Source organism: Puccinia triticina, chromosome 9A, assembly GCF_026914185.1.
Source record: "Puccinia triticina chromosome 9A, complete sequence".
In the NCBI taxonomy this organism is placed as follows: Eukaryota; Fungi; Basidiomycota; class Pucciniomycetes; order Pucciniales; family Pucciniaceae; genus Puccinia; species Puccinia triticina.
In genome coordinates this window covers 4,195,719-4,213,080 of record NC_070566.1, presented here as the reverse complement: position 1 = coordinate 4,213,080, position 17,362 = coordinate 4,195,719, and the positions used below count along the sequence as shown (strand labels likewise).

Below are 17,362 nucleotides of genomic sequence, written 5' to 3'. Positions count from 1 at the left end.
TGGGAGACTTGATCTTGAGTTGGTGGTTGAGATAGATCTGCTATATGATTAAGACAAAGCTACTGGTGCCGGTGCCGGTGCCGATACTGATACTGATGCTGATGCTGCTAATGCAAGGGTGAGGATCGAGGGGAACTTGATGTTCTGGCGAGAGTTGCTGATGAGATTCAATGTGAGCTTTGTTTTTTTGGTCGGACAGAATGCGTGTGAGCCAAATTGGGGGAAAAACAGTGAGCCAGCGCTGATTGTAGGCAGGGTGTTGTCGTTGGGGGTCAAGAGGTAGACCTGGTGGGGGCAGAGCTGTCCGTCCTATCTGATCTTGACAACGCACGGTCACTTGGAAGGTTGGCAGTCTTGGCCCTGCGGAAAAAGATAATTCCAACGCCGCGATTGAGTGGGTGTGAGGGGGGAAGGGAAACAGCATCGGAGTATCTGCGGTGACATCTATGTCCTAATGAAGGAAGACCTGGGGACCAATATGGTCATCTTCGCCACGCTCAATGCCAAGAAGGACGGATTAGACCAACCTAGTCTGGCACAAGGGTCTTGTTGACAACGCCTAGCCAGTGAAAGAACTGCCACGTAGGCCAAGAGGCGCTGGAGGAGCGTGGTGGTGGCGTAGTCGTCGTGGCTTGATAAATGTGGTAGTTGAGTTCGCTGGTGGATCTTGAGGGCAGTGTTGGATGGTCTATAAAGGTGGGTGTTGCCTTGCTTGCTTTTTTACCCCAGGGCGTCCTCTGCCGCTGTACTTCCAGCGTGCGGTTCGTTCTCACCCCCTCCGCTGTTGCACTTGCGCAGTTTGAGGGGCTCTCCTCGGTGGCCCCCCTTTGCATAATGCCTTCAATGCGGCGCGCTGGGGGTCATCCTCTCACCATTTTTTAACCCTGCTAGACAGGGATGGATGGTGGGCCACAGTGCATCAGCTTGCTGATGTTAGGTGGCTGGGTGCAGATTATTGCTCTGTTTTTGGTTGTTGTAATATTGTGGGTTTTTTTGTTGATTTTGGCATTTGTAGAGGTGAAACCCTTCATCTTTTTTTCCTGAAGGTTTTGAAGGGGAAACCCTTGATTTTTTTTGTGATTTTTGAAGATTTGTAGGGGAAACCCTTGAAGTTTTGTTTTGTGATTCAGAGGCTTTAATAAACTTGGATGAAAACACCAAATAGACACATGCTAAGATGGCAGATTTCCATCCAAGAATGGCGTGGGTCTATGACTATAATTCACAGAGATGGTATTATCCACAAAAATGCTGATGGACTCTCTAGATGGGCTCTTCCAAATAATCCAGACAATACAGCTTATGATGCAGAAGATGAAGAAACAGCTGTTCCAGTCACATCTATTCTGCCCTTCCCCATGAGAATGTCTGAGTGTCTTGCTAATTGGGCTTTACCCAATGATGAAAATAATCCTGCTTTTGAGGAAGAAATTATTGATGACACTCAACCAATAATGGCAGTTTCTGTATCAGGTTTGGCAAATTCCTTTTGGGATTTAATTGAGAAAAGCTATGAGTCCAACAAAAACACAGTTATTCTTCTCCAGTTTCTTAAATCCAAACATTCAGATCAAGGTCTTGTAGAAAAACTTGAAGGAGTTTGGAAGAAGCATTTTTTAGAAGAAAGATTTGTACTCTTAGATGGGTTATTGTACCACAGAAGAGAACACAATTCTTCAGTAGTACTCATATCAGATGACCATAAAAGCATTATTTTGAATGAATGTCATGACAGTATTACTGCTGGACATTTTTTTAAAGAAAAAACCATCAATAGAGTACAAAGTTTAGCTTGGTGGCCTGAATGGCAAAACCAATTATCTCAATACTGTGACTCTTGTGACAGATGCCAGAAAGCCAATAGGTCTACAGGTAAGAAACTTGGTCTTTTACAAACTATTGAAGAACCTAAGGGAAGATGGGAAGTCATTAACATGGACTTTGTCACAGCACTTCCCCCTGCAGGATCAGAAAGCTATAATGCTGTCTTAGTAGTTTTTGAAAGATTCTCCAAGAGAGCCAGATTCTTACCATGTTATAAAGATAGTAGTGCTATGGACATAGCTTTGGTTTTCTGGAACAACATTGTTAGTGATGTTGTTTGTCCTAGAGTAATTATTGGTGACAGAGATCCAAAATTTACGTCAGACTTCTGACAAAATTTATTTGAAATCCTTGGAACCAAATTGGCATTTTCAACTGCTTACCACCCTCAAACAGATGGTTTAGCTGAAAGGATGATCCAAAACTTAGAGGATATGATCAGAAGGTATTGTGCCTATGGAGTAGACTTCAAGACTAGTGATGGATATACACATGACTGGGTATCTCTTTTGCCTGCTTTAGAATTTTCTTATAATTCAAGGAAACATTCCACAACAGGAATCACTGCTTTTGAACTCAAAAGAGGTTGGATCCCAAATATGCCTAAGGATTTCTTGCTCTCTAAAACAATTGCTTTACACCCTAGCTCTGAATGTTTCCAAAAAGTGATGTTTCAAGCAGGAGAACAAGCAGCTACATTTGTTAAAGAGGCAACTGAGTACAACAAAGAACTCTGGGATAAGACCCATAAAGACCATAACCTAGAAATAGGAGACAGAGTTCTTATCTCAACTGTAAACTTTCACAACCTGGGAGGACCAAGAAAGTTAAAAGATGCTTTTATTGGCCCTTTTTTTATTAAAAGCTTGCATGGAAGAAATGCTGTAGAAGTTATTTTGTCTGAAGAATTTAATCAGAGACATCCTACTTTTCCAATTAGCTTATGTAAAAAGTACATTGACCCTGATGACAACTCTGTAAGAACTTCTACAGTACCAGTTGTTCCACCAATTGAAATGGAACAAAGCTCAAAATTGCCCCTCAAAATTTTGAGAGAGAAGACTGTGAGAAAGCAAGGAAAATATTGCAAGTTGTTTTTAGTAAGGTTCAAAAATAGCCAACCAGATGAAGATCTATGGCTAGAACCTGAAAATATCAACAACAGCCAAGTCCTGCTTAGGCAATTCAGAGCTTCCAAAAGATCTAAAAATTCCTCTTGAACAGTAATTTTTTGGTGGGGGCAAATGTCAGACACTGAGACACTAATTCCATGTGTCTACAATGCATAGTACATGTCTTATAACCTAATGGTTCAAGACTGTTTTAATAATTGACTCATGTACATAAATTCAAGAGTTCAATTCCCTGTCATTACATTAATTATGTACCTTTTATTTCAATGTACTCTTGTTATGTATTTAACTACATATTTCACACTCTTTTGAGTATGTAATTAACCTTATTTCACATTGATTAAATATTTTTTCATACAGAGAGAGATAATCTTATCTCTCTATGTATTTATCCTGATTAAGCACAATATATTTACAAATGGGGAGATTACATACTTATTTATGTAAATCCCCTTCTGAATTCTGTGGATTACTCCTCTCCTTGGAGTTAAGGATCCCTCAGGTCCTTGACTCGAAGGAGGGAGCTGATCCCTGTAATATAAAAGGGGGGGGATCTTTCCTCTGGAGAGATCTTTCCCCCAAGATTATTCACCAGGGGGGAAATGGTTGCACTCTCCAGAGAGTGCCAGATGGTAACTTCTTTCAGGAAGGCTTCCAGATGTGAGCTGTGCCTCAGTTTTGGCTCTTTCATGTGATAACTAGATGTCATGTTCAACTGATATCAATCTCTGCTCTAGTCATGCTTGTATAATCTGGTGAGTTAACAACACAACACGGGGCTGTGGCAATTGAGATACTTCCAGGCATATTTTCTTCTGTAACCATCAAACATGCAATCTGTTGCAGCAGTGCAGTACATGCTTATTCATAGGGATTGCACAAAGTACTCCTTGGCAAGTACACAGCACTCGTAGGGTATTACTTTCAGCCTTACAACAAGTACTCATCTATGGTGCTGGGTGCAGGTGCAGGTGCCAGGATATTGGACTGAACAACAGGCAAGTATTTGGTACAAGTACTCACCATACATCTGTGACCCGCAGGTTGTCTTGTTTGCACCACATCTTCACAGTTGGATTACACATAATACAAAAGCACAACTGCTGTGCTGCAAGTCCAATTGACCTCTGAGGCTCTGGCTGGAGAAATTCCAACAATTGCACATCTCTGACTGGGTAAATGCCTCCAATAACAGTCCTCAATTGTAGGGATTCCTCATGTCAAGGAGCTGCACTGCCTCTTTGGCTGGAGGTATCCCCCTGGCTGAGGAGGCATACCCCCCTCTGCCGGAGGTATTCCTGTTGAAGAGCTGTGTACATCTCTTTGACCAGAGGGATCCCTCTGGTCAAGCAGACATACCTCTTTGACCAGAGGAATACCTGCGGTCAAGGTGTACATGCCTCTGACCACAGGAATCAATCCCCCCTGTTGGATTTATGTATAACTCTTCCACCAGAGGAAGCACTGTGTTTGAGGAGGTTTACACACCTCTGACTGGAGGAATCAATCCCTCCTGTTGGATTTGTTTACACCTTGTTGATCAGATGAATGCCTTCCATCAAAGAGTTGAGTCCACTCAGGGAGCTGATATGTGACCAGCTCGCCAGGAGGACCTCCCTTGCCAAGCTGGATAAGCTCACCAAGACAAGGGACTGCTCTTAACAGGCCCTCTCAGCCAAGCAGGCCGGAAGGATTCCTCTTGGCAAGCTGACATACCAGTCTACCGCTGGGATGACTCCACCCAGTGAGCTGGATAAATATGTATCCATCTTGGTGAGTGAGGTCCTCCCGGAGAGCTGGAGACCTCCATTGCCAAGCTGGAGATATATATATATATACCCAGCTTGCCAAGAGGACTGCTCCTGGAGAGCTGGATACTTATATATACAGCTTGCCAAGAGGGGTCCTCCCAGCAAGCTGGGTACTGATGTATCCAGCTCGCTGGGAGGAGTCCTCTTGGTAAACTGGATATATTTGTATATATCCAGCTCAGCAAGGAATGTCGTTGCCCATGTCCACCCTCAGGTTTGGGCAAACCTGAGGGTGGACTTGTCAAGCACAAACCCTTGTGACATTGCACACCTATGTCACAGGTGCAAATTGTTCATCTCAGGGAGACTCCCTTGAATGACCGGTACAGCCCGGCTGTCAAAGGGAGCCTGCCTCTGATGGCTGAGTTGTACCAGCAATAGCAAGGAATTCTGACTCCCTTCAATGGCCAGATTGTGGCTACCATTGAAGTGATTGTGTATGTATTTTTATTGGTGGCCAGTACTACTCAGCCATCAAAGGGAGTCTGAAATCCCCATGGCTGGTATGGCTCGGCCATCAGAGGCAGACTCCCTCCAACGGCCGGGCTGTACCAGCCATTGAGCGGAGTAAACACTGTTTGATGGCTGGTGGAACTCGGCCATCAGAGGGCTTCAATGGCCGAGTTGCACCAGCCATCAAACAGGGTGTGTACTCTCTTCAATGGCCGGTACAGCCCAGCCGTCGAAGGGAGCTGCCTCTGATGGCCGAGTTGTACCATCCATTGCGAGGAGTTCAGACTCCCTTTGATGGCGGAGTAGTACCGGCCATTGAAGGGAGTACACACTCCCTTCAATGACCGGCACATCTTGGCCATCAAAGGGAGCCTCCCTCCAACGGCCGGATGGTACCGGCCATTGAGGAAAATGTGTACTCGCTTCAATGGCCGGTACGACTTGGCTATCAAAGGGAGTACACCCCCTTTGATGATTGGTCTAACCCGGCCATCAACAGGAGTACAAATTCCCTTCAATGGCCAAGCTGTACCAAACATCAAAGGGGACGTGTACTCCCTCTGATGGCGGGGTTAGACCGACCATCTAAGGGAGTACACACTCCTTTGGATGATTGGCACAACTCAGCCATTGAAGGGAGTCTCCCTTTGACGGTCGAGTTGTACCAGCCATCAAGAGGAGTTCACACTCCCATTGATGGCTTTCTTGTACCAGCCATCAAAGGGATTACGCACCCCCTTCAATGGCTGGTACGACTGAACTATTGAAGGGAGTGTGTACTCCTTTCATTGGCAGGATTGCACCAGCCATTGAGGAGACACACTCCCTTCGATGGCCGGTGCAACCCGGCTGTTGAAGGAGTTTGATGGCAAGTTGGGTGATGAGGCTATACATCCTTGTTGCCCTACTGCTTACTTCTAAGTTCTACCCTCTGAAGGTTGGGGCAGCTTTCATCTGGTCCACCGTGAGGTTCGGCCAAACATTGCAGTGGACAAGGGCGCAGGTTGGCCCTTATTTTTGAGCATTGATCAAGGCACACCCACACCCCCACCCTTCAAAAAAGGGCGACTGGCCTGCCTGAAAGGAATCCCTTCAAAGGGGCAATTCACAATTCAATCTCAAAACTTTTACATCTGGTTTCATGCCCACCTTTGCCTCCCTCATGACCTTGGAGTTGTAACAGGGAGCGCATCTGGCCAAAATTTCAACTTACACAATATTAGGCTGTTTTTTGGTCAACAAAAAGTAAGTTTTTTTTTTTACTTCACAATAATTGACAGAAGGTCTCTGTTGCAAGAATTAGGTTTCCCATAAACTCAAATCTGGCAGGTGCTTGCAACATCCACAATTGGCCTGAATGAGGAAGGCCCAATCAGTAATAACAACAACAGTAAAAATTTGGTTCTGAAAAAATGTGAGTACAAGATAGCAAACTGAGTAGTGTTTCTTCCAGACCGTTTTCCATATGCCAATAATGAGACTTGGCTATTATTTTGGGTAAAAGATGAATAGCACTTAGTTTGAGTTATTTCCAAAGAATTGCATGGCACACAATACAAAGTGAATAATCATGTGGGTATCAGAGAGTGATAGTCTTGCTGGAGCTTGGCTTGGAATCACTTCAACACCACAATCCATCAAAAACATCAGGAACTGAAGAAAAGTAGATTGGAATTTGATTTAATTTGGGAAGAGGGATGGCCTTGTAACATGTTTATGGCTTACTTGGCCACAGGCTCATCTATGGTCCCATTGAAATTGATCAGAACTCCTGCAAATACAATTATGATGGACTGAGAGTAAAACTCACATCAGGAGGAGTCACTCATGAGTTCCGACTGGCATGCAAATAAATTCAGCAAAATTTTTCTGCAGACCTCAGGATGACTTGAGCATGAGATAAGCATTAGTTGGAGTTGAAATCAGTACTGGAATTGGACTGACATCAGACAACTCCAACAACCAAATTACAGTCTGGCACTCTCTGGAGAGTGCGACCATTCCCCCCCTGGTGATTACCATACAAACCCGTGCACCTTACTACAAATAAATAGTGAGTGGGGTTTTCAATAATCAACTAACTTTCTCTTTCCCTTACAGCTTTTTCAACCTCAACTCATGTATTTTCTAGGTACTGGTGATTGTTATCACACCTGTAACCTAGAAGATAACCTTTCCTTGTTTAAAGCTACGGCGCCTGGCTCGAGTCATTGCTGCGTCCCCTTACTTTTGTAAGGGAGCTAGCCCCTCCGCTATTCAGCGTCGAGGTGTTTATTCCCATTGGCCTGAAAAGGTTATAGCGTGGCCCTAATTCCGCTGGTCGCTATCCTAGCCACTACAGCGCGAACTCAAAAACCTATCAGCCCCCTGTCACACAAGAGACCGGCGCTGACATTATCCCACTCAATGACCGGCACACACCAGTCATCCATTGAGCAGGTATGTGTACCGGCTTGATGACTGGCGTGTGCCGGTCATCAAGCGGGTATGTGTACTGGCTTGATGACTGGCATTGTGGTGATTTATATAGGCAAGCGTGGTAGAATGTCCACTCGGGGATAGCGCGGGTGGGAATGCACAGAGCCGCTCAGGCAGAGTGCTTTCTGGTGACATGAGCACTGAGGATGACGTCAGAAAAGCACGCTAGGAAAGCTTATGGAAAGTCACACGCAGACTGGAATGCACGGATTGCGGATTGCGGATTTTGGATTGGAGCGGAAAAGACAGGGCTGGACTGCGGCGCACTACACACGTGGACTGGTAGCAGCGGCGCGTCAGCGGGTGAGCCACAACAGCCAAAGCAGGTGGAACCGGGGTGGAGGCGGTGGTGAGAGATCGACTGGCAGGGGCTAGACAGAGGGCGGTGGGAGGTCAAGCGTCGGAGATGAGCGGAGTCTGGGAGAGTGACGTGCAGAAGAGCTGGCAGAGCTGGAGGACTAGTGCGGGAAAGTGTCAGATGTGCAGGATCGGGTGGGAACGGCGATGTGCGTGGGGTCAGAAGACTGCATGCAGCTGCAAGGGGTGCATAAATGAGGCGGGGACATGTCAAATACAGAAGAAATGGGGTTGGTCCCCTGCATATGCAATGGAGATAAGTAGGATAGAAAAGAGTATGTGTTTGGCTGGGGCTGAGTATGTGTATACCTGGGAAAGTTGACTTGAGGGGTGTGACAGGTTGATGACTGGGATTGGCCGTGTCCATGAGAAGAGGGTGTAACTTCCAAACCAGCGGGGTTACAGTGACGCTTCCAGTGGTGACTAGGGGTAAAATTGGCCGTAGAATCCATTTCTGAGGTCCATTTGGTGGTATCCTGAGGCCTAGGGTGAGTAAATATATTTAGGGGCAGGCTAAATCCACACCAAAAAATTACTACATCCACTCCAAAAATGGAGTGAACAGTAGTCCACTCCAACTTTCATTGGAGTGACCCATAGTCTACTCCAAATTTTGTTGGAGTGAACAAAATTACACTCCAAAAAAGCCTGTTTTTTGGAGTGGAACCATGATGCACTCCAAAAATTTTGGAGTAAACCCAATTCCACTCCAAAAATATTTTCTCTAAGGTAAAATGATTCATTTTTTTTGGAGTGCACAGATTTTCACTCCAAATTTATTGGAGTGTTTTTCAACAGTATTGCAGTAAAAGAAGTCAGGGTTCTTAAAGAGGAATGAAACCTTATGTCAGCATCATATGTGTATTTGAAATACATCAAAAATGATGTATGTAAGATGTTTTCAGTTTCTACAATGACTAAAACCTGAACCAGAAATAAATTCAAGGGGATGTTGGTTCATGTCACCTGCCTACTACTGCCCTAAATTTTTCCTGGTACTCCACCCCAAGAACTTGGAATATACATTTTTCAAAGTTACATGCAAGTTTCAATTGCACAGATTTAAAATTGCATTTTTTTAAATTTGAGAAACCTTAATCCACTTCAATAAATTTGGAATGAACATCTGTGCACTCCAAAAAAAAAAAATGAAAAAAAAATTGCTTGGAAAAAATATTTTTGGTGTGGAATTGGGTTTACTCCAAAATTTTTGGTGCATCATGGTTCCACTCCAAAAAACAGGCTTTAATTTTGGAGTGTAAATTTGTTCACTCCAAAAAAATTTGGAGTAGACTATGGTTCACTCCAATGAAAGTTGGAGTGGACTACTGTTCACTCCATTTTTGGAGTGGATGAAGTAATTTTTTGGTGTGGATTTAGCCTGCCCCTATATTTATGAGAAAAAAACTTTTGATTTTTCACTTTTCTGTCTACCACACCGGGGGTTTCAAAGCTTTGGTGGCAACAGGGGCAAACTTTGGGTTGTGGCGTCATAAATTCAACCATTTATGATGTATAACATGGCAGACAAAAGGGGTCTTATTTATAGACTACAACCATATGGAGAATTTTCCAGAACTGAGTACAATGCTTTTAGTACTAAGAAAAATCCAAGAGAAAAGGAAATGGAAAGAACAATGAAGAACTTCCTAGAATTCAAAATTATTCACTTCTCAAATTTTCTCCATTGAATATTGATTTTCAATGGTCTGGGGAAAATGTTTATGCACAAAGTTGGCGTCAGTTTGTTACAAAACATGACTAACCTATTAGATCTTCTTCTTCTTGGAATCCTAAGATTGGTGCCATTGTGTGAGGCATTGCTGCAAAAAATGTTGGAAATAAGCCGGGATATGATCTTTGTAGACCCAAGTATCCTCCCCCGGTGTTGAGCCTTTCCATCTTAGTAAGAAATCAAACTTACCCTTCTGTGTCTTACCTTTTACCGGGCGCGCATCCAGAATCTTGTATAACTTTTTCCAATCAACTATGCGGCCCAAATTGTAATAAGTATCCTTGACTCATTCTAAAATCCCTTGACCAGATACCTGACTTTGGGGATTGTCTCTTGTTAACAAGGATACATTGAATACTGGGTGTAACTTGGGGTATTCCTGTGCAATGTCTAGCCTGGCTGTGTTCTCTCCTACCATCTCAATAGCTTTAAAGGACCCAATGTACCTGTAATTGAGTTTTGCATTGATTCGACAGCTCTGGATGAATTTGCGGAGAAGTAAAACTAAGTCTCCTGGTTGGTATTGAGTAGATGGCTTCCTGCGTGCGGCATGATAAAGGGCTTTGCGCCGCTTGGCCTGGGTTAAGCACTCAATTGCTTTTTCTTGGATCTCATGTAAATCTTTGATAAAATTTTGTAGCAATTGGATGCCTGAATTTTCCGTTAAAGTACTAAACTTAGGGTGGAAACCATTAGCAAAGAAAAATGTAGAAGTACCCAATAGGGGGGTTCACAATAGGATTTTAATAAAATTTTAAAGCTCATTTTAAGGCCTTTATGAACAATGTTTTGGAATTTTTTTAAGCTGTTCACATTTGGGTGTTCCTTGGCAATCAGAGCAACTTCCACGTTTTCTGAAAATTGGTTCACAAAGTCCTTAAAATTGGCTCTAAAGTTTTATTAAAGTCCTATTGTGAACCCCCCTAATGAAGCTGAATCTAAATTATTTATAGAAAACTCAGCAATGTCTAATATTTTTACCCAATTATCCTGGTAGTACAAGCAAAAGTGGCGCAAGTAATCTTTCAGAACCTGGTTCATGCGCTCCGGCTGCCCGTCTGTCTGAGGGTGATCAGCGGTGGAAAACCCCTGGAGTAATACACAAAAGACGCATAAGAGATTGCCAAAATTCACTTAAAAAGGTAGCTCCTCTATCCAAAATTATTTTCTCTGGAATGCCATCTAATTTAAAAATATTAGTCCTGAAAAGATGTGGCAATTGTTCAGCTGTGTATGGTGTTGCAAGCCTGTCTGGGCAATCACCAAAGTTTGGCCAAAAAAAGGCCAACCGCGCGTGGCCGGCCCTAAAGCCCGCTTGGCCAATCCTCAAGCCCGCCTGGCACACTCCCAACCCCCGCTTGGCATATCGCACAGTGGGCGGGGTTTGGCAAAAAGCCCCGCTGGGCCGATTTCAAGCGTGGGTGCCACGCATGCCAAACGCTGTGCCGGCCATCAAGGAGAGAAGTTTCCCTCCTCAATGGTTGGTCTACAAACCGGTCATTGATCAAGAAGGGAAGACTCCCTTCTTGATGATCAATACAAGACTTAGTATTGCCCACTGCGAAGGGAGTCTTTCCTCCCCAATGACCAGCCATCGAGAAGGAAAAGCTCCCTTGTCAATGTCCGATTTGCAATGTCAAGAAGGGAGAACGTTGTGGAACTCCGACCGGTGCTGGGCCGTCAGCAGTTACTGGAAGGGAAAAGTGCGCTGTGCACTGCCTTTGCGGTGATCCGGAAAGAGTCGTAGGAATTCAAATGATAGCTTTGAGAGGGGGGGATTTGCATTGAGAGGTGACGGGGGTTAGATCCTCGTTGGTGGTGGTTTGTTTGAGAGATCAGAAGAAAATGATTCAGGAAGAAAGCCTGCAAAAGGGCCAGAATTTGTGATCAGGGAAGAGGTTTTGTGACTCGGGACTCGGCGGCTGAGAGCTTGAAACTCAGAAGGCACGCGGGGAAGTGATCAATAAGCTTTTGATATCTAATTGCTGGGTTTTGGGGTTGTGATGGATGATCTGAGATGAAAATTATGGTTCAGACAAAGTCCATGCCGCTCCAAAGCCTGAGTTCAGGCTGAACTCAAACCTTGGAGTTGGTGACATCTGTGGACAGGTCATCATACCCCCGCGCGCACAAGCGCGCAACAACAACAAGAGAAGAGAGGAAAGAGAGGAACAACACCAACCAAACAAAAAGAAAACCACCTGAGACAGAACAGAAACAAAACCAACCCTCCGCATAACAAAACTTCTCCAACGCGCGCATTTTAGAAACAAAGAAACATAAGACAGGGAAACAGAAAAGAAAAGAAACAGAACAAACAAAGCAAGAAACCAGGGTCCTTGATCCTGAAACATCTCACCCCGCGCGAAGCGCACTGATTGATCTTGACGTCCCGTGAGTTGATGTCTTGATGGCTGAAAATTTGAAAAATCCTCTGCGCCACGGGCGCCACAAAAATGATCACCACAATGGTTCCCCTCCTCAAGGATATGTTGTTGTTGCCTTTTGAGGCAGAGACGAGGGCTGGCGTCTGATGACCGGCGTGTTGCATGCCAAGTCACAGATCCCATTGGCCCAGAGCTTGATCTTGGCCAAGTGGGACTTGGCTGTGTGCCAAGCTCTGCCCCCCGCGCAACCTGCCCAATCAAGCCCGCTGGGCACATACCCAACCCCCGGAGTAAGGTTGTTGGCGCCACCTTTTTGCAAGGTGCGCGCCTAGGTGTGAGCCTGAGTCTCTATAGTGACAGCAGGACACAAGGATATGGGGGGCAATATTTGGATTTCTTGGGATAAAGAAACTACAAATATAAGAGAGAGAAAGAAAGAGAGACAGAGACTGAGCAGATTAAAGATTAAGCAGATATTCAAGGTTACTCTGGTGGGAATGCACATCCACTGGCAATGCTACCTCTTTAGAAGAGTGCTGCCAAGCTGTGCTAGAGAGTGCGACAGCCTCCTCTGACCAAAGAAACGTGGAGGGCTTCTGGATTAGACAATTTTAATCCAGCCACAATTTTTTAGCTTCCTTCTGGATAGTCAAGGTTCTTTAAAGGGAAACCTATGTGGTTTGTTTCTTAGAAAAACCACAGAAAAAGAATGATGTTAAGCAGGGGCAGCCCTGTGATCAAGGATAAGGCAAAGGCCAGCAAAGAAGAGAGAGCAATCAAGAGACACAGAGTTCTACCTCTGAGATAGTCAAGGTTCAGTGAAAGAGTGATACTTACTGTCAATATCCTAGGCGCCTGTGACAGTAGGTATACTGGGAGCGTGGTATCCTCTTTGATGGTGATCCTGGGCTATCTGCGGGTGTGGTTCTGGGTGTCTGAAGTCTGTCTATCCTCCCCAGGCAAGGGAGATCCTGACTTTGAAAATTTTCACAGTTTGCCCACATAATTACACATGTACAAGTGGTTGGCGCACCTGGTAGCGCTGCCACGTCACAACTGTGCATGTGCGCCATAAATCTCATTGAGTCGCGGGACTCAATCGTAATTCATTGAGTTGCAGGACTCAATTGCCTGGTAGCGCTGCCACAACACATCTGCGCATGCGCGTCATAACTCTCATTGAGTCGCGGTGTGGTAGACGCTCTAGTTCCGGATGGAAAAATTCCAAAATTTCTAGTTTACATATGTAGTGTTACATTACACCTTCTAGTGATACACACACTCCCTTCAGCTCACATACACAGTTTTACAAAACTGCATGTATATAGCTTACATACTACCCTTTTACATATATATGTGTGTATATATGCGGCTACATAGCAACCAGCCAGCCTCAGATTTGACTGTGTAGCAACCACAAGCCACTTATTACAGTAACCTAGCAACCACAAGCCACATTAATAAAGCGGCATAGTAACCATGGGGCTGTGCAAGTCATTTAAGCAGACTACACAGCAATACAGGAAGCTGTGCAGGTCACTTGAGAAGACTCCATAGCAACCAGAGGGCTGTGTAAGCCACACTTGTAACTAGATCACCAGCTAAATTTGCTCATGTATACACTGCCACACTGTACATAGCTGTATTTGCACAGCATTTGTAAAGGCACACCAGCCAAAACCCCTCATGTACATAGACCACCAGCATAAATGCCTCACATTTTCCTATATAAGGAGGGGCTCTCTCTTCCTTTTCCCCTGATCCATCCAAGGAGGGAGATCATTCCCCCCCCAAGATTCAAATAAATTGTCACTCTAACACTCTCCGCCACATAATAAAATACTAGCTTTATATTTTGAAATACACAGTCCATTGTGAGCCACTTGTGAGAAAAGTATTCAACTACACTAGACCACTGTCTTCTTGCTTCCAGCCTAGCTGGGGGTGTTGTCAGTCTTTGTCTTTCAGAGAAGCAGGGGTTTCCCCACACATACTTCTCTAAATTCAGCCACAAGAGGTGCAAACCGCTTTTGGAGTCTCACAGCGGGACTCAATCGTAGTTCATTGAGTCGCGGGAATCAATTGTAATTCAGAGTCGCGGGACTCAATTGTAATTCATTGAGTCGCGGGACCCAATTGGAGGAACTTAGAGAAAGAGTAGAGTTACAAAGAAATGATAAGTTGTAACTAGGGTTGAAATTGCATGGGAAAACAGAATATGAAGTCTAAAAAACATTATGTCTTAAGGTTAAAAAGATATGAACACATTTAGGTATAAAATGGAGATAAAAGGCAGTTTTAGGTCAACTGTGTTGACTCTAAGGCTGACACTAGGAGCGCCAGCCAAGCGTCCAAGAAATGGCGCCTTTGGCTGGCGGCGCCCCGGCGAGCTTGGCGCCGCCTGTTTTTTGTCTTTTTTAGTGTTGCAGTACATTTTTAATCATAATATATATATGTCCATGAAATTTCAAAATCTTATGTGGCAATAGATCAAGTAAATAAAGTTTAAATAATAAGAGAAATGGATTGAGGGTCAGAACAAAAAAGGGCATTTGGAATCAGCAGGTTTTTCCTGGGTGCTGCAGTCAAGGTTAGTAACTCTTTCAGATGTCTGAGGTTGGTTTTCTCACATGTTGAAATCAATTATATTATCCACAAAAGCACTTTTCTTGCTGAAACTTCTTGGATTTGCTCTTTGGGGAAAAGCTTTTGTACCCTTCTCTCATAAAGTAGGGTATATCAGCAGGGGCGCGCCGACCCCTGTTTTTGAGATTTTTGGGCCCCCAGGTGCGCGCACCGGCAGGGCGCGCACTTCGGCGCGCCTTACCCCCGGAGGCACTTGGCCAAGCAGGAGTTGGGTATGTGCCCAGACGCGCTTGCAACACCATATCCAACTAACTTAAATCCACAGAATTCTGGACATTGAGATCTAAGTTTTGGCGTCTACAATTGTCAAAAAAGAAAATTAAATCTACTACAATTACACAAAACTAAGGACGTTGAAAAATCCCCAAAGACCCGAAGGCCCTATGGATGACCCTCCAGCTGTGCCGGAGCAACAAGCAAAAGAGGGCCGGTTGTTAAACTAGCCAGGGAGGCCCTAATCAAGTAATTAGGTGGCTCCCAGGGAGGGGGCAGAACAAAACCGAATCCCCTGGGGTTCCTTTGACTCCACACACCCTCCTTATATACCTTTCGGCCATCAACTTGACACGCCTTCATCACAACGCCGCATTAGCCACTCGTTGCGCGTTCCTCAATCCATCACCACGCCAACAGTCTCCGCCCCACCTTCGCCACGCTCATGCATCCAATGTTCAACTGCAACGCTCACCCCAACTCACGGTCCACACCGATCCTGCCTGCACGTTCTCGCCCGCCATCTGCCCAGATTGTCGTCCCACTCCCAACCAACCGTCCATTCAACCCCTGCGCCACATCACATGACCGTGGGGCACGGTCCCAGTTGCAAACGCCTCCTCGTCTTCTTCACCAGGGCACAATACACGCCAGTTTTGACCACTTCAACCTTGAAAAGTGAGTCGCGCCATTAATATGTCGAGTAGCAAATTGCCCGATGCTAATAAATCTACCTGAAACAATTGGTCAGTACATGTGTACATCGATCAATCTGTGTAACAAGTTCCAGTTCGCTTGCGGGGGTGAACAATCCCAAATGGAAGATTGGATCGCGTGGAGCCTCTCAGATTTGAGCGTATTGGTGAACAAATGCATTCATTTTGTTCGTAAGTCGACCCGTATCGCAACAATAAATTCCCGACATGTTTGCTCATGCCGGTTTTCTCCGAAGGCTACGCAACGGTGAAGGGGGGTTACCCAGAACATCACTTTCAAAATATGGTGCTGGAAGCCTTCAGTCAACTTGATACTCATCTCAGCGGGGCGCCGGGGAGCATCTGAAGAGACTACGTATGTGGAATCGATTGGGGGTGATATTCCGTTGCAGATATGTTATGAGCAGCAACAGTTTCCTCTTCCAGCTGAAAAACTAGGCAGCTCAGCCCTCCATCCTCCCTCTCCCCATACCCCCCCCCCCCCCATGGCCTTCCCCGACCGTCCGCCCCCGCCCCAGTTCGCGGTCGTCTCCCAACCCGGCTCATCCAGCCCCAGACCCTCCCAGACGCGCCTCGACCGCTCCACCCGGCCGGGCCCACGTGTTTCGGCCACATCCCTGGCGCGCCCCCCGGGTCGCGGTGGGAGAAGAGGATCGACGTCAGCCAGGCCGGCGTCTATGCCCCTGTCCAGAGCGGCATCTCCGGCACCGAAGACAGGGGCGGCGCCGAGAGCGTGACCCTCAACGACGGCTACCACGATGGCGACTGCGGCGACATCATCTGGTAGGCTCGCCCTCTGACCTCTTTCTTTCTCGTTTCTCCACTTCTGCGCCTGTCTGACCATCGCTCTGCGCCACGTAGGTACATGGGATCCGGCGGATTTGTCCTCGATGGCCAGAAGAAATCCATCATGCAGAGGGACCAAGACCCCAAGAGCAACACCCATTGTGCCTTGCGGGCATCGCTCGTCAACCGTCGTCCAGTCCGAGTTGTCCGGGGTTCCGATGCCCAACATTCTCCATGGGCGCCCGAGAGTGGATACCGTTACGATGGTCTCTACGAAGTCACGCGTTTCGATATCGTCAGAGATCCTTCAGGACTCTCGGACTACAGATGTCTGCTCTTCCGCATGGAAAGGCTCGAGCGATGTCGCTACGCCCTCCCCATCAAATGGGACATGCACGGCCGAGCGCACACGAAAGCCAATGAAGGGCGAGACCGGCAACGCGCAGAAGATGCCGGCCTAAATACCCCCAACAACCTCCTCGAGCGGAGCAAAGTCTGCCGCCCTCAAGAGTCCGCCGCCTCCCAGTCACAGCCCACGTCTGCCCCACACCCGCCGCCGCCTCCTCCCCGTCAGTCCTTGCCGACTCCTTCCCACCAACGCCCGCCCCTTCAAGACTTGGTCAACCGCAACCGCCCGGCCAACCCGCCCCCCGCCGCTACAGCCGCCCAACTGGGATTCCTACAAAGCTCCATCACGAGAGAAGCTTTGGGGAAAATCAAGTTTACTCGCAAGCCGGCTGCTCTCCTAAAGGCCTGCATCCCCTCCTGCCGCCCAGACCCAACTCCCTGCCCCTGCCCGTCCCCCTTCTCCTCGGGTGCATGA

At 46.2% G+C, this 17,362-nt stretch overlaps 1 protein-coding gene across 1 annotated transcript; it reads left to right on the top strand.

Moving 5' to 3' along the window:
- Window positions 1-15,621: 15,621 nt before the first annotated feature.
- On the top strand, window positions 15,622-17,362 carry PtA15_9A417 (uncharacterized protein; the record flags this gene model as incomplete). Its single annotated transcript, XM_053172623.1, has 3 exons — window positions 15,622-15,715; window positions 16,320-16,536; window positions 16,615-17,362. 3 exons carry the CDS (start codon window positions 15,622-15,624, stop codon window positions 17,360-17,362), a joined length of 1,059 nt encoding a protein of 352 aa, XP_053023845.1.